The sequence below is a fragment of the Mya arenaria genome, chromosome 1 (genome assembly GCF_026914265.1).
Source record: "Mya arenaria isolate MELC-2E11 chromosome 1, ASM2691426v1".
NCBI lineage: Eukaryota > Metazoa > Mollusca > Bivalvia > Myida > Myidae > Mya > Mya arenaria.
The window spans coordinates 49,808,265-49,832,969 of NC_069122.1; the positions used below are offsets into that span (position 1 = coordinate 49,808,265).

At 35.7% G+C, this 24,705-nt stretch overlaps 1 protein-coding gene across 1 annotated transcript; it reads right to left on the bottom strand.

Annotated features, from left to right (window-relative positions):
* Positions 1-1,082: 1,082 nt before the first annotated feature.
* On the bottom strand, positions 1,083-24,688 carry LOC128229341 (cyclin-dependent kinase 12-like). Its single transcript, XM_052941213.1, has 12 exons — positions 23,508-24,688; positions 21,403-22,056; positions 20,924-21,028; positions 20,025-20,183; positions 18,888-19,024; positions 18,138-18,308; positions 12,360-12,549; positions 10,528-10,689; positions 9,501-9,695; positions 6,311-6,442; positions 5,702-5,814; positions 1,083-4,947 (listed from the first exon to the last, which is right to left on the bottom strand). Exons 1-12 carry the CDS (start codon positions 24,191-24,193, stop codon positions 3,500-3,502), a joined length of 4,152 nt encoding a protein of 1,383 aa, XP_052797173.1. The 5' UTR covers positions 24,194-24,688; the 3' UTR covers positions 1,083-3,499.
* Positions 24,689-24,705: the final 17 nt, after the last annotated feature.

Genomic DNA, 24,705 nt, shown 5'->3' on the forward strand with positions numbered 1-24,705 from the left:
AATTAACAATGAGACCTAGTCTGACCATACATGATCCAATAATTTACGTGTTATCTTACACAGGCATTCTGACAATATTTTTATGAATATTAGGAAGAACATGTGGTCGCCTGTGTTCCCAAGAGCTTTTATTAATCTAGTAATCTACTTTTTGACCCATTTTTTTTTACCTCTATAGAAACATACATTATGATGAAGTTCTATAAAAAAAATGGGTATAAATTCTGGCTGCTAGATTGTTTACAAGGAATATCGACAACTCACAACCTCTGTGCTTAGGCGAGATAATACACTGGTGAATTAACTGGTTCAGCCAAAATATTCATTATTTGTTGAAAATGTATCCAATTATCATTGTTGGCATTTTCAAAATTGAGTAATTTAGATTATTTTAATAAAAATAGCAGCTTTAGGACTTTGCATTGTTGCTTCAAATTAAATCAAGAGATATTTGTCACACATTATGCCCACCTGAGCGCCATGTTGTCATGAATATTAAGACAATTGAATGAAATATGCATGGACCGAAATGACAGCTGATTTGTCATTGACATTGGATGCCTTTAAGGTTGTTTTAAGATTATGACCATTGTGTGAGGATAGAAGTTACAGTTTTTAATCATATTCAGATGATGACTGATATTTGCAGATAAACATGTATTCTCTTAGCAACAGGGAACAATTTCCTTAAAATCAATAGGGGTTATCTACTGGTCAGGGCCAGCCTCCATGTCAAATTTGATGGCCATTGGTCCAGGCATTGTTGAGTTATCACTTGGACAAGCTTTGACAACTTTTTCCCATTCAAGGTCACTGTGAGCTTGACGTTTGACCCTAAATCAATAGGGATTGTCTACTGGTCAGGCCCAACCTTCATGTCAAGTTTGATGACCATAGATCCAGGAATTTTGAGATATCACTCGGACGATAGACAAAAGCAAAGCAATATACCCCCTCTTTATCGAAGGGGGCGCATAAAAAATACTAACAGTTTCAGAGAAGGCAAACTTTGAAACATTGCCATAACATTACAAATTGCCATAACACCAAAAAACAAGGATATAAAGATATAACAAGACATATTTCATTGAAAGCATGACAATTTAATCTAGAATACATCCACAGTGTCAAAAACACCAGGAATCATTTTAATAACAATTTCATATGTATACATTTATTAGTAATCTGAATCTGTAGTTTTTCTACAAGTCAGAGAAAGAGCATAACAAGGACAACCAACCATGATTTTTACATGTGTTCATGCATACATGTTCCTAACACACTGCCCTTTTTATTCCTTAGCAACTATGCCTTAAAAGTTATTCCTTAAACAGGTTTTTGACTGACAGTGATATTAAACAGTGAAATTTAACATTCATAAAGAAAATATGAAATACAAAAATAACAAAAACATGTGGGCAGAATTCTGTAAAAATTAAAATAGAAAATGGCAAATCAAGGTTTAATCAAACTGAAAATCTACAAAAATCTGGCATATATTTCATTATTTAAGCAACAAAAGATGTTTGACTTAAAATTGTATGAGCATGATTATCTTGAAATTCAACATTCTCAAGTTACTGTCGAAGCCTATGATGAAAATGTTATTCTTATAATACACATGTTTACCATTGTTGCTATCAAAAGTAAGGCAATATATGAAATGCAAACAATTATAACAATGTCAACGAAATATGTAATGAACAACATTGTAATATATATCCTCTTTTTTTTCTCCATTTTAAATTTTGATACATTCAAACACGTACAAATAATTCATGAATCAAATGATGATAAATACATACAAAGTAAACAAAAATGAACACAATAAAACAAGTTAGCATAAAACTTTGTTAAAAGAAGCAGGCATTATTCAGGTTAAATTTGTTGTTCTTTAACCTTTCATTAATAATTTTATGAAATGAAAATTTCAGAATAACACAAAAATCTAACTCAAATAATTTACTGTTTGTGCTACTGTTTCTGCCTTGTTATTTGCTTGGATAATTCTGATAGCTTACGCAGACTTATTTGTTTAGTAAAACAAAAAGTAAAGCTGTTTCATACAATTAATCATAAATGTTATGAAAATTCATGTTGTTGATTTTTCAACACACCTTTCCACACTTAATTGAAAGACTAAGTGACATAATTTATAACCATTTCCGTTGAATATCAATATGATATTGAAGTACAATTGCAATTTTAAGAGAATGATGACGGTATGAATGAATGAAAAACTTTCTGCAGGAATCTTTCTGCAAAATTTCCACAACACTGATGGAATGTGAAACCACATAATTTTCAATTACATTAATAGAAAGTGCCCGAATTTGAACACTTGCTTTTCCAGGGTTCAGCACAAGACACGCGTATCTCAATAAAGAAATAGAATATGTTAAGTCTGTCTAATGCAGAGCCTGCATTTCACACAATTTGACAAATATGCATGTATCCATTGAACATGATCTGTCTTAACATACAGCCCACCTGAGGAAGGCAATTTCAAATTGGACCGTCCCTTAGAAGAATGTAATTCATAAAAATGTCCCAGTCATAAAAATGAAAGTTGAAGGAAACCAGTATTCTATCACAAATTGGCTTGATTTTTTTAACAAGCTATAATATATTCCAGAAAGCCTGGATAGCTTTTTACCAATCTTGGGTAGGAGTCTTGTGCTAACTTCCACCACTGCAAAAGAATCATCCCCATATACATTCATTTTGACATTCCAGCTTCCTTGGGTGGCAGTAGGTTTGACTGAAATAACCCTGATCACAAAATTCTCTTGAGTGAATTAGAATTATACAACTGTATGATCCAACTATGAATCAATCAATCTTTTCATCAAGATAATGCATTTCTCAAATATTGGATCAACATATATACATGTTGCAAATATTTACAAATGAATGTCCTCATCACAAAACAAATCACAAGACTGTGCCAATAGAAAACAATGAATTAAATTCACAGCAATATTTTAACCAATAGATAACAGGCACCATACATGAACATTTAAATTACATTTAAGTTCCTTTCGAAGCCTTATGTTTTTCGTGTGAAAAAGTCATCACCATGTGACTGTTACAACTACTAATTCCAAATAGTCTCTCAAATATTCCCCCTACTAAGACAGTATCCAACAGTACAAGTTTATCATACAGTAACTTGACCTTGGAAAAATGAACATGATTCACATGGTCATTCTGTATAATACACCACAGGATGTTTTCATACACAACAAATCTTACTTTGCCTACAAGTCTATGACCATCTTTTTAAAAAAATGAAACAGGACTTTAAAGCACATGCTTAGGGCAAACAACATCCGGTTCAAATCCAGCATTAGCATCAGAAATGATCAAAGCATTGATCAACATCGACACCATGAATCAAATCCATAGCTGAGACAGGCTTTCGGCAGTTCGAGACCGCATCTGTATCATTTTAACATTTCAATCTTGTGACCACTGACTCATTAACACACAAATATTGTCACCACTTTTCTCTTTTGAACTGGTTTCCTCTGAATCCTGCCGAACCTGAACCACTTCTGCGACTTGATTCAAACGACATCAAGGGGCGGGGCTCCTGCCTCCCTTGTGCCCCAAACTTCCCTATGCCCCCACCCCCTCTTCCAGACGCAAACCCACCTCCCAAACCATCCCCTGACATCTGTCGTCCATATATCGCACCTGACGTTGAGTCCGATTTTCTTGGAAATGGCGGAGACGAGTCTAATAAACTTGGTATTCCAGCACCGGAATTGGAATAATTTGAAGAGCTAGAGTTTCTATGAGAACTAATTCGTTGGGAAGTTTCACCATTATCCGACCCATAGGAATACTGTTTCTGAGCACTGTGTCGCGCATCCGACCCCCCGTATCTATTATAACCACCCACACCTCCAACACTATCCTGTCCTGCTTGCGGGGGCAAACTATCATGACTATATTCCCCATATCCAACCCCAGTAGCACTATCCATACTGTAGTTCCCTATTTCTGAACTATTCAATCTTTCCCGGCTTGAATTGTCTACAGATATATCAGCACTGTCATTAGAAATATCCATATTTCGAGTCTCGTAATTTGTGTATGTATCCACCCCACCCTCCCCGAGATTCCTGCTCTGGGGATAAGCTGAATTTTGAGCGGAATAATCTTGACTGAAATCACCACTACTTGCACTCAAAGGTGCTTGAGAGTTATCATTCACAAACGCATTTCCATTTCCACCAACCGACACGGTGGGATTGGCACTATATTGAGCATTGCTGTAGTCATAAGTTTTTCCAACATTATTACCAGACGGTTTGCCCCCAGGAACTGGTACCCCTGTGGGTGCGGTCATTGCTGATTTTGCAAGTGCTGAGGCCAACACCAGTTGTTGTTTAAGAGTGGACAGTAACTCGAAAGTCTGTTCATCAAGTTTGATATTCATGCCCTTGGCAACTTCTTCTATAGACATTCCCTGTTGTAACATTATAGTCAACTGGTTCATATCGGGATTGGGATTAGTACTTTTTACAGCCTGCACCCCGGAGCGATCATCATCCCCCTCCATATCTTCTGGTGCTTGAAACTGCGTTATATCCATAAACCTATGAGGCAAGGTGGGGTCTTCAGGAGGAGTGGGCTCACGAGCTTTGGGTATGTTTACGGGCTTGGGTTCTGGGGGTTGAGACAACAGCCCTGGCTTGCCTGAGGGAACACTGCTCACATTGGTACTAGAGCTCAGCTGCTTTTGATTGGCTGTATAACTAGCACTACTTGCGCTACGTGACACTGGTGGTTCCTGTTTCACAGGTTTAGTGTCTTTAGCATTCATGCTTTGACGCTTGTTTTTATCGACACTTGATGCATCTTTGCTAGAGGGTGGTGGGACATTTTTCTGTGGTATCGATATTCTATCACGACTACCCTCCCTGCTTGAAGGCTTATCTGAAATCAGAGATTAAGTCATCCTCAGACAACAATGACGGAATAACTTATTACTTTATAATTGCTTATAGAATCTGCAAAAATATTACTTCAAGTTGCCATATTTTGGAACAGGGGTGTGGAAACATTAAAATTATCAACTTGTCCACAGACAGGTGATTTGCAACAATCCACATGCCTGTTGTTCAATTGTATTTGCCAATACTTTTGGAATAAAAAATGGTCAAGCTGCAAGAAGGTCAAGTTAAAAGACAAGCAAAATCTGTTAAAATGAAGATATATACTGAAAGTAAAATATAACGCCATTAAATTTTTCCAGATCGGACAAGGTGGGCAAGTTTTCCACACCCTTGGAAAAGTACCGGTAGTAAACAAATTTAAAATCTTGGTTAAACTATACTATTTTACCTCCTGCTTTGTAAGGAATTCTGTATAATGTAATAATATAAACCTACTAGGCAGTATTTTGATAACTGTGTGTTTACTTGAGCAAACATGCAAGATGGTAACTTCAGCAAACATATTGGGCACTAGTATTGGCTTGTATCTCGAACTTTTTTGATGGTACCTTGAGGACACATACTGGGTTGTATCTTGAACAAACTTTTTTGATGGTACCTTGAGGACACATACTGGGTTGTATCTTGAAACTTTTCAGGATATTAAGCAAACTTACTGGTTGTTTCTTGAGTAAATTATGGGTGGTATCTTATGCAAACTTACTGAAACATGTAGGTATCTTGAGCAAACTTACTGGGTGGTATCTTGAGCAGGTTACTTGTATCTTCTCCACGATTTTTCATCTCTTTTATCATCTTTTTCCTCTCCTTACACCACATCTCATGGCAGTCCTGGTCTTTGGGCAGACTGAAGGGATGGAATAAAAAATTAATTAGCATCAACAAAGTGCTGCTTCTAGTCATTGAAATCAGCACCAACACCCAAAAAATGCTCTGATTACTAAATTGCTGGGCTTCTTCAGTGTTCATTTACACCGCAGTGCCTGTTCAATTTATTAAGCCAAGTAATATTATGAAAATTCAGACTGGTTGATCCAGAAGTCTAAGTGCTAAGAGATTCTACATTTGGAGGAAAAAGTTATTACAACAGTAGACAAAGTGGCGTAAACCAGAGCAGCAATTTTCAAGGACACTGTTTGCACATGTTTTAACAAAGCTTGCATTTCTTTAAGATTTAAAATAACTCATTGCTATGTTATATGTTCATCCCTCTTTTAATATTTTAATTTGACTAAGTCGGATTTACAATTTCTTGACACAAGAAGAACGAATACATGAATAACATCAAACAAAGTTCTATTTTTCATTATTAAAGTTGATATAAATGATTCTAAGAAACCTACTCTGGTGGTACAATGAGTTTTGGTTCGACATATTTTAGCCACGGAGACATAAGAGCCTGGTCTGCGTTGCAACGTTTGATCGGGTCAAGCTCCAACATTGTGTCCATCAAGTCTAGAGCTGGCTTTGGTAGGCTAAAACAAATATATATATATGTATATATTTACAGTTCAAATATCTTCCAGCAATGTCCGACATGTTTTCGTGTACACTGTAGAGTTTTAAACTGTCCGTCATATCTTCGAAAAACGAAGGACATAATTGTCCAACATTTTTGCCAGTGTCAAACTGATATATATCCAAAATTGAATTATCCATGGCCTATAATGCCTTTTAATAACTCATTTTTTTATATTCTAAATCTGTGCAAAGTGCATATGCAGTACCATAGATTAAACTAAAATACAGATTCCCAGTATTTTCCTGGGTTCAGTACAAATTAATTTGCATTGTAAACATGTATTGCCAAATTCATTTACAAATTATTTGTAAAGTTCCAATGCAAGACATAAAGTAGTTGCTGAGATAATGACTTTCAAAAACTTAACCAGAATTTTAAAGTCAAATAATAGATCGGCAAAATTTGCATTATATGCAAGATAGAGTTATCTTTCTCGATTAGAGTATAAAGTTTCAACATATATATATGCAATATATCAAGTAGTTGCTGAGTTCTTGACTAATATTTGCTTACCAGCAAAACAAGAGCTGTCAGTAGACAGCGCGCTCGACTATTCTCAGTGATTGACAATATTAAATAATATCCATCCAGGAGGATATTGTTAAAGTGTAGTTAATAACAGGAACTTGTAAATAGAAAAGAGTGTAAATAAAAAAAGGCTTGTTGAATGGTCAATAGTAAGAACATTAATAATAAGATAATAGAAATTAAAGCATATTGTATCATTAGAAAAACATGTACAAGCATACATATAACAGTAACATAACAGGGCTTTGTAGGAAAAAAATGTAAATAAAAACAAGAATTAGTATTCATAGATAAATGGGGTTGTTAAGATATTTTTGGGTGTAAACTATCCAACACCTGGAAAATGCATAAGAAGTTTGAAACTGTGAGTCTTTAACAATCAATCTGAACATGCTAACATCGAGTTAAAAAGTTGTAGTAAGTCTGTATCTGTTGATGTGCATCTAAAAAACAGAAATGTATTGTTTAATACTAGAAGTAAACAAATTAGTGTCAAAAGGCTTGATAGAGTTACCACCTCCTGTGTACAGGTTGGGAGCATGATGGTGAACAAGCGTGCGAAGTTTCAAAGCCAGATGTCAATGATCTTTGAAAATATTTGAGGTGGTATGCAAACTTTAACGTAAATTCTAAGTCAAAAAAGGGCATAATCCTGTCAAAATGCTTGATACAGTGACCTCCTCCTGTGTACAGGTTGGGGGCATGATGGTGAACAAGCCTGCAAAGTTTTAAAGCCAGATGACAATGAACTTTGAAAATATTTGAGGTGGTATGCAAACTTGAACGTTAATTTTAAGTCGAAAAAGGGGCATAATTTTGTCAAAATGCTTGATACAGCTACCTCCTCCTGTGTGCAGGTTAGGGGCATGATGGTGAACAAGCATTCGAAGTTTCAAAGCCAGATGTCAATGGACTTTGAAAATATTTGAGGTGGTATGCAAACTTTAAGGTAAATTCTAAGTAAAAAAAGGGGCATAATTCTGTCAAAATGCTTGATACAGTGACCTCCTCCTGACCAGGTTGGGGGCATGATGGTGAACAAGCGTGCAAAGTTTCAAAGCCAGATGTCAATGAACTTTGAAAATATTTGAGGTGGTATGCAAACTTTAACGTAAATTCTAAGTCAAAAAAGGGCATAATCCTGTCAAAATGCTTGATACAGTGACCTCCTCCTGTGTACAGGTTGGGGGCATGATGGTGAACAAGCGTGCAAAGTTTCAAAGCCAGATGTCAATGAACTTTGAAAATATTTGAGGTGGTATGCAAACTTGAACGTAAATTTTAATTCGAAAAAGGGGCATAATTTTGTCAAAATGCTTGATACAGTTACCTCCTCCTGTGTGCTGGTTGGGGGCATGATGGTGAACAAGCATTCGAAGTTTCAAAGCCAGATGTCAATGGACTTTGAAAATATTTGAGGTGGTATGCAAACTTTAACATAAATTCTAAGTAAAAAAGGGGGCATAATTCTGTCAAAATGCTTGATACAGTGACCTCCTCCTGAGTACAGGTTGGGGGCATGATGGTGAACAAGCGTGCGAAGTTTCAAAACCAGATGTCAATGAACTTTGAAAATATTTGAGGTGGTATGCAAACTTGAACGTAAATTTTAAGTCGAAAAAGGGGCATAATTTTGTCAAAATGCTTGATACAGTTACCTCCTCCTGTGTACAGGTTGGGGGCATGATGCTGAACAAGCATGCAAAGTTTCAAAGCCAGATAGCAATGAACTTTGAAAATATTTGAGGTGGTACCCAAACTTAACGTAAATTCTAAGTAGAAAAAGGGGCATAATTTTGTCAAAATGCTTGATAGAGTTACCTCCTCCTGTGTACAGGTTGGGGGCATGATGGTGAACAAGTGTGCAAAGTTTCAAAGCCATATGTCAATGGACATTGAAAATATTTGAGCTGGTACGCAAACTTTAACATAAGTGGTTATGCCGACGATCAGGTGACTAGGATAGCTCTCCTTATTCTTCGAATAGTCGAGCTAAAAAGTAACCATAATTTCTGAGTTGAATAATAAAGGGCCATAATTTGCATTATATGCAAGTTGGAGTAATCTTATTTGATTTATCAAGTACGGTAGGTTGGATAATTGGAAACACGTGTCTGAAGTTTCAATGCAAAAAATGATGTATTTGCCAAGATATTGAAATAAAGGTGGTAACATGCAAGTCCTTAACCAAGGTGTGACACTGATGACGGGATGAGTAGTATAGCTCTCTATTTCCTTTGAATAGTTGAGCTAATAAATTATTATATTATACAATCAACATATGACAAAACATCCATAGTACAAGTTTCGATGATATAACATTTTCAAGTTGCATCCTAAAATTAAGGTCAATTTCTTAGCATGAAAATGATGACTGACAAAGCCTATGACAATACCTGAAATATTTTTTTGAAAATGTACTTGTATGCTAATTACATTCATGTAATGAGCATTTTGCTGACGGCCCTACATTCATTACTCACAATGAGAACTCTTCCCTGAGTTTTCTGCGGTATTGTTTCTTCGGTTTGAACGTGTGGAATAGTGGCAACTTAATCACGTCAGGCCAGACTGCGGGGCAGGGGGAGCCACAAGTTTTACTGATCAACTCCAGCTGCGCTATCTCTTGTTGGGCTTGGAATATTGGCTTACGAGTGAATAATTCTCCCAGAATGCATCTGAAAAATTGGAATGCAGTGTGCTACATTTATGTATATAGCAGGTACTGCAAATATTCATAGAGATTATGGCCTGTTTATTGCGAACATTTTATTAAAAAAGTCTTTAAAGTGTTCACTTTAAATACAAAATCAACAAATTAAGACTCAACATATCATACAGATTTGATATATTCAGTTTTGGTGTAAGGGCCGGTGCAGTCTCATGCACCAAATATAAAGATTATAAGTATCTTCCATGGCTGAGAGTGTAAAATAGGTCCATCCCAACCCAAGTGTAGGGTGTTTTTTTCGCAGAACACCCTGCGCAAGGATTGTGATGAATCTATCTTACACGAGCGGCTATGGTAGATGCTTTTTCTCCCACCTCAGTTTAACAAAATGAAGTTAAAATGTAATTTTTCGCTATTGTGTGTAGTGAAAATATTGTGCATATAGATGATGAGATAATTCGTGGTTGTCATGGATATGCGTACAGTGATTCAGATTATGTAGATAGTCAAATCCTTCTTTAAATAGTTCTTAGGAGATTGCAGCATTAAATCTTGAATGGGGCGTGAAAACTTTTTAATGGTGCCATTTGAAGCGAGAAAATATTAATTTGGATTTTAAATATTTCCTCAAGACAAGGTTTCCATGATGCTACAGACGAGACTCTTCAACAAGGGAGGTAATTTTGTGATGAGAATAAAAAAGGAGTTCCATAGGGGTACTTGTTTTATCTTTGCCCATGGATAAGGATTTCCAAAACAGCCATTTTTTTTTATATCTACTTATTGTAGGTGGGAGATAATTCACTGCCCATCCCGCCCCACCAACAAGCCAAACCTACCCTATACTCCAGATGTCTATAGAGGGTCCATATCTCTCTTCTCCTAGAAGAAGTTCCGGGGGTCGATACCAGAGCGTGATAACCTTGTTTGTATACAGCCGTTCCTTGTCCTCGGCATCATACAGTCGTCCCAAACCCCAGTCTCCAAGCTTAATCTGGCCCCTGCAAGAAAATTCATTCATGTGCTTATTGATTTTCATCTGGAGATAAGCGTGATCTCTACCTTTAAATTAAAAGTGAATCATTACCCTCAAGGAAGGCAATTTTACTGGCTAATATAAGTTAGAATTTGATCATGCTTGGACGATACAGAAGCCTTCATGTTGGCACTACACAAAGGTAGCAGCGTTCACAATAAAACAGGCTGCCCGCCAAAATGGACAGCTCAAATGTCATTTGGGTTGGTTAAAAATTGAAAAAAAGTGAATATTAAGTAGAATAAGTAGGAGCTGGTCAGTTACTTTTCTATTTGAGATGGTTCAACAGAAACTTAGTGAGAACCCTGAGGTAGGTGTTATATGTCAATGCTCATTAATCTATTTGTTTTAGGCCAACCTTAAAAAATTTCTTGTTTGGAGTAACCCTACCCAGATTTTTTAAGGTGGGTAGGTAGGTAGGTTTTTTTTTGTTTTTTTCTCCAACGACAACTGGATCTTGTGTACAGTACATTCACTACATAACACTAGTTATTCAAGGCATTGTAATAAACTTTTGAACAACAAACATCTTAACTTCTGATCCTTTATTTTTTTAATTTCAAAGAATTTCAATCTACTTAAGACTGACACAGAGATGAACTCAACAAAACAAACTTATGACACTCAAGATAAGCAAACGAAAATGTTTCTGTTGCAGTCTCTGAGGGCTTTGACGAGACCGTTATTTTTGACATTTTTTCGAAGTTGTTGTAGTAGCTCTCCGGAATTGTTTCATCATTCTCCATTAAAATATCAAATACATCGTACCATGTGTAGTCGACATTGAATTTTCTTACAAAGTTGTTTTTAATTTTTTTATTTAAGTAATTTATTGTCACACAAAACGTAATTTCGTTCCGTTCACGTTCGACAAACTTGCAGTCAGCCATGTTTTCGAAACGCTCATTGCGATCAGCGATAAAAACCGAAGCTCTACGAGTGTGTCTACAAATCGAAAAGAACCGAAACAGAAGAAAAGAGCAGAAACAGAAAATAGTAGCGGAAAGGCGTTGAAAAAAAAAATCGCGGATCAAAATGCCAAAAAAAAATTTGAGTCAGCAACGATTTTTATGGGTCGGTCGCGTTACTCCAAACAAGAAATTTTTTATTTTAGGCCTAATAGAATATTACACTAGTGGTCCTTCACTTTATCAATTTTATAAAAGCAAGCACTTAAAACACACAATGATTTACAAAAATTAATCTCATTTTGAGAAAAAGTTTTTTTAAATACCCCAAGATGTCACCTGGACACAGGAATGCTATTTTACAGTCCATTTTTTTTTTACTTTATAGCTCTGGGGGTATTACCAGCTATTACTAACTGGGGGTAAAACACATAATATAAAACAGATAAATGACCAGATATTGTTTTGTGTTTTTCATTTATTTTCATCTAGATACATTAACTCCTTTATCGTATCAGGAACAAGAAGTCAGAGCTCCATGGTTCAGGTACTAGCATGCAGTTTAATACTGCCCTCTAGCTATTGAATGTTGTCCGTAACAACATGGTTCAAAACAGTACAAGTGACCACCCTCGTGCTGAAGTGTTTGTGCATAATGGTTGTGAGTGTACATGTAGTAATAAGTAACTATTTCTTAATATCTGGGGGTATTATAAACTTCACTCACCTGTTATTCAGCAGAATGTTTGAGCACTTAATATCTCTGTGCAGGAAGTTCTTATCATGGCAGTATTTGAGTCCCTCCAGGAGCTGTTTCATGAACGAGGCTATATGAAGTTCGTCAAATGTGACAAGACCAGATTCGAGGATCCCCATCAAGTCATGGTCCATGTACTCAAACACCAAGTAAAATGCACCTGCAAAGAAATCGTTGTTAAGAAATCGTACCAATTTATTAAATCTTTATAATTCATGATAGCCTAATTATCAAGGTTCATTGCCAATTTCATTGTTAACATTGGGTAATATATTTTATTTTGCATATTGGTAATACAGCAAACCACTGGCTATATTATAATTACTCTATTGTATCATTGGAGCTGTGTATAAGGCAGGCATATTTGTGGATGTGTTTTAAAACAGGACAGATACGGAGAGCATGCTTGTGTTTTTCGAAAAACAGTTGAGCTTCATACTAAAAACAATAGTTTCTACTGATTTGAATGTTTGTCTGAGGAGGAACGAAGAGCATTGTCATTGACGGACAACACTCCCAGAATTCCCCACTTTACTCTTGGAAAACATGCATAGAAGGGAATATTACTCTTCATTCCTTCGAGAGGGTGTATTTCCATAAGGATTCATTAAACATACTGCTTAAGAGCAGTTGGTAAATTGATAATATGCGTTAAGATTTTTTAAAATAATTAAACATGCTACAAGACTTATTGTTATAAAGTAAAGCTAAACCTTGTAAATTGCCCAAGACTTAATGTTCAAGACTGTGGTAGCTGATAATCGATCAGGTGTTCTTTTATTGAAAAATGTTTAAGGCAATTGGTAGCTGCTTACCAGATAAAAACCAAAATGATAGGTAATTGCTTCCGTGTAAAGAACCAAGAAGTTGATTTAATATTGGTCATAACCTTGTGTAAAAAGGCGAAAAATTCAGATTAAAATAAAAATGTCTGAGGAGGAACGAAGAGTGTTGTCAATGACGGACTACACTCCCAGAATTCCCCACTTTACTCTTGGAAAACACACGTTGAAGGGAAAGTTACTTTACATTCCTTCGAGAGCATGTAATTCCGTAAAGAGAAATTTGTAGAATGCACCAATAGTCATCTAAAGCTACAGACCCTCTTTTTTGTTCCAGACCTTTTTTCCCATGGTTTTGAAGTGAATGGTCTTCATAACATACATGTATGTATTCCAAGAGAATGTGATATTGTAAGTGTTGGGAATCTGTAAATGGTGACTGGCAGCTGGTGCCTTAACAAATGTAAACTATCGTGTATCTTTATTTCTAAATAAAAAAATGTGTTCTACAGATTCTTAACCGAACAGAATGGTCATTGTTGAAATACACTCCGAGAATTTCTCACTTTACTCTTGGAAAACACATGTTTAAGGAAGCATTCTTTTCATGCCTTTGAGAGTGAGTATTTACAGTGTTTTGGGGCCAAAATTCCACATATTCCCCACCTGAAAAGTATCCCCAGTAAATATTTCCCCTTCCCAGGTAAATATATAATAGTTAATTTTTAACCTGAGGTGACTCATATTCACAAATGTTCAAGATAACATGCAAACAAGTATTCTGACAAAGTTTCATTACATTTGGATAAAAAAAGTATGAAATGGGGAAAATATTTACTCAGAATTGACCTAGTGACCTGGTTTTTGATCTGAGGTGACCCATGTTCACAAATGTTCAAGACAACATGTTGTCAAATATTCTGACAAATTTTCATAAAATTGGATAAAACTACTGACTTTAGGACATGGAATAAAAACTTAAAACAGACTTGTTAATGCTCACCTCCCCTTTAACACCCACCCACCTACCTGTTTTTGCCATTTTTTAACCTGTAATTTTTCAATGAAAAATCTGGCTAAAAGGAGTGCATTATAAAAATCATGAGGGATTCCCTTTAGGAACCACATATATTTGATATCTTAACTTATAATAGAACAATTGATATGACACTTAAATCAATGTAAATTGCACTGCAACCACTTAATAACAACATTTTAATAAATTGAATACAAGTCCATGAGTATTCATCATTTGTCCATGGTTATCATGTGACTAGTGAATATATTAAATTCTTAATTGGTAAACATTGATGAATATTAATATCAGGGTGGTTTTGGTGTCATGGTTACAATTGTGTACAGATTTAAAAGTATGTTTGAGGAGGAACGAAGAGCGTGGTCATTGACAAACTATGCTCCCAGAATTCCCCACTTTACTCTTGGAAAACACACGTTGAAGGTAATGTTACTCTTCATTCCTTCGAGAGGGTGTATTTCCGTAAAGCATTGAGGGGTCTTAAGACATTGGCAGAATTGTTGACAGATCCAGTAAACGGCCACCATGGAAATAGAATCTTAGTAGCACACCAGTTCATTACATTGTACCTTGAACAGTCTTTATTAAAAATTATCATAATTATCAAACTTGACAACATAATAACTACTATAAAACTGTTTATGTCTATCTGCTCTAATTCAATATTAGGCTTAATCATAAACTTAACAAACATATTAAGCAGATAGTTTGTTCTCCCTGACAATTTTATGACAATTCTTTTTATAAAAATGTCACTCGTTTCAGCCAGGATTAGAATGACAACAAATGTGTCCATCTTTTGAACCTATAAATGAGGAAGAATTCACTGTCCTGCATTTTCAGTTACATCTCAAATAATTGGATTTAGTTGTAGTTCGCAATTTTTCTATGCTTCCAGTGTTGTAATCATTAGAAAGACAACATTGATGGAATTTTACACGTGTATAATAATAATTTTTAAAAATACAGGAACTAGTTATTTTTTTATAAAATTTGGTCAGTTTTGTTTGACATTTGATGAACATTTTTACCGTGGGTTCTGAAAACTGATATTGCCTCCTTCAGCACTTTGGACTTTTGGTCACTTCAGACGATTTATCTTTATAGAAAGGTATATTTCCCAACTTCCATTTGCCAAATAAGCATTTGGAAGAGTTGAAAACATATAAATCCCGATTAAATCTGAAGAAAACATGACGTAACATTTCGTGTCAAATATGTTACGTCTCGAATCGCTTGGTTTTTTGACAACAACAGACATGTATAATTCCCTTTAGTGACCTGTTTTTAATTTTACCGAGGTCAGGTGTTCATTTGATGAAAACAATAGTTCCCATAAATACATACAAAACGTGTATTGATCGATCAAAATATTTCGCCTAAAGTCGTGTCTCAAATGTTACGTCACAAATTATTCAGATTTTGTTCATGTACACAGCCCTTTGTGTATTTCGACAAACTTTAACTGTGTGGCATATAGCTAATACCGCGACAGAAAAGTAGCACCGAACGCGCGCATTGATACTGTGTAGTATATCCAAGATGGCGGAACAAGCAAAGCATGGGTAAGTGTTGTCGTGGAAGTTACGTCCTAACAGATTCGAGGTGGGCTTATTTCATTCAGTTTCATGACATTAATTGATGTAGCTTGTATATTTCGCCTGTACGGGTGCACAAACTAATGATTTGTCTCAATTGCCTTGAGGTTTAAAACATTCGAATTCACGCGCGTTCAGTTCAAATGTGTTGTAAGATCGATCTGAAGCTGGTATTTTGGTGTCTTATGTTACGTTTACGAAGTATTTTGGTGTCTTATGTTACGTCTACGAAGTCATTGTGTTTACATCGGTACACGCTGTATTTTAAGCAGTCATAATTCGCAATTTTGCATATCAACTGAGTAAATTTTAACCAGATAATTGGGAATTTCTTAAAAAATGCCTGTTGTCACACAGCTCTTATTACACGTATACGTAACGGCGACACCATTCATTACCGATTTTGACATTTGGGTAAAAGAGTCCCAAGTTACGTCCAAATAATTTTGAAAAGCATTTTAAGTCTCTAGTGCTAGTAAGAAAGAATGTATAAACATGTTATGTACCTGTGTTACGCAATAATCAAGAGACATATACGAGAAATAAGCCTCAAATAGCTCATATTACTGCCACAAATGTATATAACTCTACTCTTTGATGTGTGCCTTTGTGTCCAGTTACATCTGGATGTAAAGTCCTAAAACCGATTGTATGCTTCAAAACTCGGCATGGTTTGCTTTGTTTTTCTGCATAAAAAACAACTATTTATGTGACAAAGCATTACAAATTATAATAAAGCAAATGTTTACAACAAGAAAGGGTTCCATTTATTGTAGAATGTCATCGTTACATCACCAATTTTTTAAATAAATTGAAGGCTCATTACTTCTTTTGTGTGAAGTGCTTTCAGTGTTTTTTTTCACTTTTAGGGGAATGGGGCCAGGGCCCGTCAGGAGGGGAAAATCGCGTCGTAAAAGGGCAAAAAGGGGAAAATGTATAAATGCAAAAATCATTAAAGCTTTGCCTTCCTCTTTAATAAATTGAACATGGGACGCTTGTTTTTTCGTATAATCGTAATATAATTAATTTTCCGAGCGCTTGAACGATACCGATCAATCAAGGGAGACTAGCACGTATAATCACTACGTGTAAAATGCGGCGCCAAACTGCGTTTACCGTATTGAAAAGTGCCGTAATTACGACCGGCAAAGTTATTTTAGAGGACGATTTTGACATCGTCGGGAGGGGAATTTTTTACTGAAATAGGGGAAAAATATATACTTTTTGGAGAGGGGAATGGGGCCAAATTTCGGCCCCAAATCAGGCCTAAAAAAAACACTGGCTTTATTTAAATCTTCTAAGGTATTTTAGAAGTGACAAAAACAAATGCAGTAGCATGTAAAAGAACTTACTAAACTATTGATCAAAAAAAATTTTTTATGTGGACACCAAGCAATTTGTGATGTAACAAAACAAGCTGGACAGTGAATTCTTCCTCATATAGATGAATGTAATGTCCCTCTGTTCTGAATGAAGTTCCATATATTTCAGAAACTTCACAAGATGTAGAACAGATTTTGTTATTCTCCCTGACAATTTTATGACAATTCTATTTAAAGAAATGTCACTCGTTTCAGTCAGGATTTTAAACTCCTACAACATATGTTCCCATCTATAGATCTTTAATAAATGAAATGTCCCTCCGTTCTGAATTAAGTTCCATGTATTTTCGAAACTTCACAAGATATAAAACAGATTTTCTTTTTCTCCCTGACAATTTTATGACAATTCTATTTAAAGAAATGTCACTCGTTTCAGTCAGGATTTTAAACTCCTACAACATATGTTCCCATCTATAGATCTTTTATAAATGAAATGTCTCTCCGTTCTGAATTAAGTTCCATGTATTTTCGAAACTTCACAAGATATAAAACAGATTTTCTTTTTCTCCCTGACAATTTTATGACAATTCTATTTAAAGAAATGTCACTCGTTTCAGTCAGGATTTTAAACTCCTACAACGAATGTCCCCATATAATAAATCTTATTTATGAATCAGGATGAAATATCTCTCTGCTTTGAACAATGTTCAGTTTATTTCATAATCTTGCCAGCTACAATACCTGATACCAGTTCCATTTTCAAAAATGTCACTAGTTTTTATCAATCTTAATATGTAAATTGGGCCAAACAACAAAATCATGGGGGAGGTCAAACAAGACACAAGTAAATGGTTTGTAAAGCTGTTTCAAATTGTGAATTATACATAGCAGGCTAGTTGAAATATTCAAACATGACCATGTACATGTACATGTGTAATCATAAAGGACTGTTGTGCCTGTTATAATACAAAATCCTGTAAGCAGTTTCAACACCTACATCTAACCCTTACCTCTATCCTTTCTGAAGTCAACAGCGTCCTGTTTATCGGTGACGATCTGTTTCAGATTAATGATGGACGCATGGTTGAGCTGGCGCAGAATCTTGATCTCACGCACCGCTGTGATCGGGAATCCCTCTTTTTCGTTCTCCAACCGGACTTTCTTCAATGCCACCAGCTCGCCTGCGAAATGGAGTATTCTTGTGCAATGCCATAATTATTGTTTCTTACGAATGGGAATAGTGCAAATTTGTTACTCAAAGCCTTTATTTTCTAAATGAGCTTTTATTCCTCTGTGCTGCTCAATGGAATATATTTTAGATAGTAAAATTAGTGAAATCCTAGTCATAATTTCAGTATCATCAAAATTTTATATCATGAATTTTGGTGCTTGCCAATCAAATTTTGTTTCTTTATTCATCTACTGCTACCCTGCTACCCTACAATTTATTATTTGTCACTTCAGTAAAATTAGTCCAGCATTGACCAGAATATATATATATATATATATATATATATATATATATATATATATATATATATATATATATATAGCAATTTTAGGTTCGTAAAGTTATTTTTAAAACACTGGCCATCTGTTGATGGTTTGGAAAATGAAGGCCAGTCGGATTGTGTACTATACAATACCAAAAAGTACCAACATGCTTATACAATGGCATTTTTATAAGCCTTTCAATTTTTAGTTTGTGCATTTCGCGCAGACCGCAGTTGATTTCTTTTACACATACATTGTATTCATACCTGTTGCACCATCCTTTGCTTTATACACCTGTCCAAATGTTCCCTCTCCGATAATCTCAATTATATTGTACATGTCCACACATCCCTCTCCCCACTCCCCCTTGACACGCTCACGAGTAAATCGATTTTGGCAAAGCCTGAACAAAAAAATCTGAATATATAGATATACATACATGATATTATATGCATACTAAACAATTTGAATCCAGTGTTTTTCCCACTTTTTGTGAATTGGACCATATCAGTTTAAATAAATTGAGAAGCAAAATTTTCAGTAACAAATAAACATGTATTCTTTGTATATGTGACTATTAAATAGTTTATCACAAGATAATAATAATAATGATGACATTAGGCCAAAAAAAATATTGTTTGTTTAGGGTAACCTTCCCAAAATTTCTTTGTAGGGTAGGTAGGGATTTTTTTTTTTTTCAAAATCTGTCGTAAGTTCAGAGTCTTTCCTACATTACTGTCATTGCCTGACTTCGTTTTATCATATAAACAATAATTCTGATAAAAATCTACATTTATCCACCCTTCGTAACTCTCTTTTAGTTAACGAATATTTTTTTTGCTCAGAAACAGAAAAAAATAGTTAGGGTCAGCGCATATTTATAGGTAGGGTCGGGTTACCCGAAACAGACATATTTTTTTAAGGCCTTATTAATGTTACAATTCATGGTTATTAATGTTACAATTTATGGTTATTAATGTTACAATTCATGGTTATTAATGTTACAATTTATGGTTATTAATGTTACAATTCATGGTTATTAATGTTACAATTTATGGTTATTTATGTTACAATTTATAGTTATTAATGTTACAATTCATGGTTATTAATGTTACAATTTATGGTGAACAAAACACACTTGTAAGCCTTAATATCGAAGACTACGATAATGCTTTCCTAGCCTTTACAAAGTCTATATTTCACATAATAAATTATAAACATCCAGTCATCTAAAAAAGACTTTTGAATGAACAAGCCTGAATTCTTATACTGTTGCTTGACATCAAATTTTTGACCAAGCCCTGCTATATAAAATTGCAGGCTTGTGTCAATTTCTACCTTTGAACTTTGTGTTAAACTGCATAACAAAGTTTGTGTTTGACACAGTAATGTCCAACCGTTACCTAGGTCTCTTTGGTTTATGTTCCTTCTTATCACCAGAACCCGCATCAGACACGGGCGTATCCACCGTGTCCACGTCATTATCCGGCTCGTCAATGATCGGAGGCATTGGGAGATCCATCAGCCCGCTACGTCGCTGAGGACTGGCTGGCCGATGCTCTCTGTAAATAACATGTCAATTGTCCATTTCATGAAATGGAAGTACAGATTTATTTATTTTTTAAATTGTCTCAAGTTTACAGATTTATGCAGGAATACTACAACATTTGTCACAAAAGTTTAAAATTCTGAGGAAAAGCATATACTGAAATACATGCACAGAGGGTAAATAGTTTGATTTTTACAAATAATTTAACAACTGAATGAGACGGTTTCATTTTCAACAGCCTATGTTTACAGGAATACTGGAGCAGGGGTTGATTGTAATAGGTGGCTTCCACTGTCTAAATGATTTTAATCATCAAACCTTCATCCAATTTTGAAGGTATCTCTTGAAATTCCAACCCACAAAATTAATGAGGTAGAGGTCCCTTCCCCCAACTAATACCTTTCAAGTGATAACCCTGCATGATAAACCAGGGTAAAAGCACTTATTCAGTTTTTGGCCCTATTCCACTCCTTAAAAGTTATACAATCCCCCTATCCAGATAAAATCCCCTTTAAAAAAAATAAAATAAAGGAAAAAGATATTAATTTTATTTTAGAGGAGCATTTAGCAGTTAAGTGCCATTCATAAATATGTTGATAGAATTGTTGAATATTAGGTTTGGAAACAAGTTATGAATCAGGTAAGGATTATCCCCATTTGCAAAACAACGCTTTTTGCCCCCTATCAAATGGCCCCATCACCATTTCCTTAAAAGTGGAAAAAAACACTGCCAAACATGTGTACAAGTCCTACCTAGGTCTGCTCTTTGGGTAGTCTACAGTGGGTGGCATTGGAAGGTCGATGATTCTGTGCTTGCTGGAGACAGAAGAAAGGGGTGGGGTTGCCTTCTGGGGCACGCTAAAAAAACAACACATGGGATGATTTGCATACATGTTTGCTGGAAACAAAAGAAAGAGGTGGGGTTGCAAGGTTCTGGGGCACGCTGAAAAAACAACACGTGGGATGATTTGCATACATGTGTTTTAACGCAAGTGTTTTATGGTTATGCCCTACTCTCTTGAACTACAATCTTGGAATCCATGATTTTGATTGTCACTATATTAATACAACACAGAAGTTTGCGTGAGAAATTAAATGTAAGTAATACGTGGAACCAGAAATCAATTTTTAACAGAACAGCAGTCTGCTCAAAATAACCTGTCGACAAGCTTCATCTTTTTTTTTATAATAGTATCAAATTTTGTAAACAAAAAATAACTGAATGTACATACCTAGCAGCAGGACTAGGTTCCACATCGCTTACATTCTCATATGGCGAATCTTTGGCGAGAGAAACATGTTGATGCATTGGTGGAAGTGCTGATGGTCTCTCCTCATTCATAAATTCTTTCTCAGGTATTTTCTCTGGTGGTAGCCTTTTAGGTGAATCAATAGGAGCCTCTAGAAGACGGGTCTGTGAAGAGCCCCTATGGTTATGCTGATGCTGGACGTTTTCCACCTTTACTACAATATTTGACTGTCTAGCATCCTGCAAACGCTCTTTTCTAGAATACTCAGGCTCTTTAATTAATGGAGGTTCAACTGTTTTTCTGCTGCGATCAGGACTTGGAGGTTCTGCCCGTTCGTGCTTTACTTTAATGTCCTCATGTTTACTCGAAGAATGCCGCAGCTTTGCTGCAAGCTGTGCATCTCGCATTTCACGAGCTTTTTTATGCTTGCTTAGCTCTGATGCAAGGCTAGTTGGAGCATATTTGAGCTTGCTACTGCTCACATAGTCACGAGATTTTGAAGTACGAGTAGGGCTGGCTGGTGGAGAATTACGCCGTTTCATCTGTCTGGAATGGCTACGAGACCGCGACCGACTTCGTCGTCCCCAACTTCGGCTTCTGGAGCGACGTACTGCTTTGTTACTGCGACCTCTAGATCTATTAAAAACAATAACATACATGAACCATTAAAATATGATACACATAAATATAAAAAAATGACAATGGGGACAAGATATAAAATGCTGATATTTTTCTGATTTTTGAAGATATCTGAATGAAAATTCCTTTCTAATATTGCTAATCTTCTGTTCAAATTTATAAAGCAAAATCAAACTAAAAGGTCTGGAATCAATATAATTTCAATAAAAATGGGAAATGGAATTTGCAAGCTTAAATTCGGGAGAAAGAGAAATTTTCAAAACCAGAAAAGTCTGCGGGGAAAAGGAATGCCGATTTTTGGGGATAAATGGACAATTTTTTTTAACATGGAAACGGCCCATATCCTGCAGTAAAATTTAAAAAAAATCACTATTAAACTTAAGAAGAGGCAAAAATACTGAGTCTGAAACTTACTCACCTACTTCTAGTACATGGCCAATTTAAGTTTAGTACAAACAGCATTTTTAATTATTTGTTCCACAGTGGCTTGATGACAAAGGCTCATTAAAGTCACAATAAATAATTTCAACTAGCCAAAATTATATTTTATACATACTTGAACATGTATATAATCAATATAATACATTGCCATAAACATAAAATGAGATTTGACAAAATTCAAAAATAACCTATACTGTAATATGAAACAAGTGAAGAATGTTCGCCCGGCGAAAATGTAAACAAGGCCAATTCTCGTTGAAAATTATAACTTCTTCGTAAGCTACAAACAAAATACCTGGCTCATAGATGCAGTGGCCCGTTATATACACGTTAAAAACGGTATTCTTGTCGAGAGAAACAGTATACGACGAAAATGCTTCAAAATGCGAATTATCACAAGCGCTAGCCAGACACTGTTCTGTCAAAATGACATAGTATCCGGCTCGCCTTAATCGATTAGCGAAAGCGGCCGAAGGGCGGGAACCAACGGAACACTCAACTCTTTTCCGATGGTTCCCGTCCTTCGGCGGCTTTCGCTATTCGATTAAGGCGAGTCGGTAACTACGTCATTTTGACAGCATAATGTCTGGCTAGCACTTGTGATAATTTGAATTTTGAAGCATTTTCGTCACATACTGTTTCTCTTGACAAGAATACCGGTGTTAACGTGTACATAACAGGCTACTGCATCTATGCGCCTGAGGTAATTTGTTTGTAGCTTACAAGAAGTTATAATTTTCAACGAGAATTAGACTTTGTTTACATTTTCGCCGGGCGAACATTCTTCACTTGTTTCATATTACAGTATAGGGTATTTTTTTTTTTTTCAAATCTCATTTTATGTTATGGCAATGTATTATATTGATAATATACATGTTTAAGTATGTATAAATTATAACTTTGGCTAGTTGGAATTATTTATTGCGACTTTAATGAGCATTTGTTATCCACTGTGATTTGTTCTACACGATAAGCATAAATGGAAAAGACAAGAAAAAAAAATTAACCTGCTTCTACTGCGTCTCCTGTTGTATGGACTAGTAGGAGATCGAGACCGGTACCGCTTCTTCACGCCAGTTGGACTTGTAACACGGTAAGCACTTTTTGATGATGATGATGATGGCATGTCTGCATATGCCTTAGGAGGTTCTACATATGCTTTGGGTGGTTCTGCATAAGCTTTTAACTTTGCGTCCACTTCTTTAACAAGTTCTGGTGACCGATGCCGCTTTTTAGACTTTTTAATTTTAGCACTTTTTTCAGTTCGATATGGACTAGTTTCACGTATCACAGGCGAGCTACTATGGCTTCTCTCATTCATATATGACCGTATTGCTGAAGCAGGAGATTGATCTTTTTTGGGTCTATTTTCAACACGTCCTGGTGCTACTTGCGCTGCTGCGCCAGATACGTCAGATAACGAACCAGAATCCGAACTAACATCTTCATACGCGACTATACTTGTCCGACCAATCATTTCAACTGTAGCATTTCCAGAACCACGACCTTTTTCACGCTCATTTCTGTCTTTTTCTTTGGGTCTCTTGTGAGATTTGTGTTTGGACTTCTTTCTCTTCTCCGTTTTTTTGCTGTAAGACTGACTTTGCGACGTCGAGTTACTTCCGGGTACAAGATGTGCGTATGAACGAGCGTCATACTCGTCGTAAACATCTTGCTCCCGCTGACGAGGCATCTTTTACAGAAAATCACACAAAAAAATAATGCCACATGATGGTAGTTCAGAAAAAAATCGATAGTTACCTCCCTTCCGACATTTTGAACCGCAAGATGTCTCCGTCCATCTTCACATAAACCTCATAAAAATCCATATTTTGACCACAAGAACGAAGTCCACAGCATTCAAACTTGATTCTTTATGCAAAACACTAAGTCCTCTTGGCATTTGCAAGTTGCGTACAATGGCGACGGTCACTAATCTGTCTTTTATGCCATGTTGAAACAGGATGTTGCCGGGACGTTGGTTTCGATTTGTTTATTTGTATTTTTCGTAATTATTACGTTTAATTCGCTGTTGATAGCGAAAATATACTGATATTCAATCAAAAAAGACTTTAATGTTTTCAAGATTTTATTTGTTCATGCAAATTTTTCAATGATGCCATAGATTTTCAGCGATTTCTACAGAGATCAATTTTGACAATTCGACAGTGAAATGACCTAAATTTTAGACTGCACCTACACAGA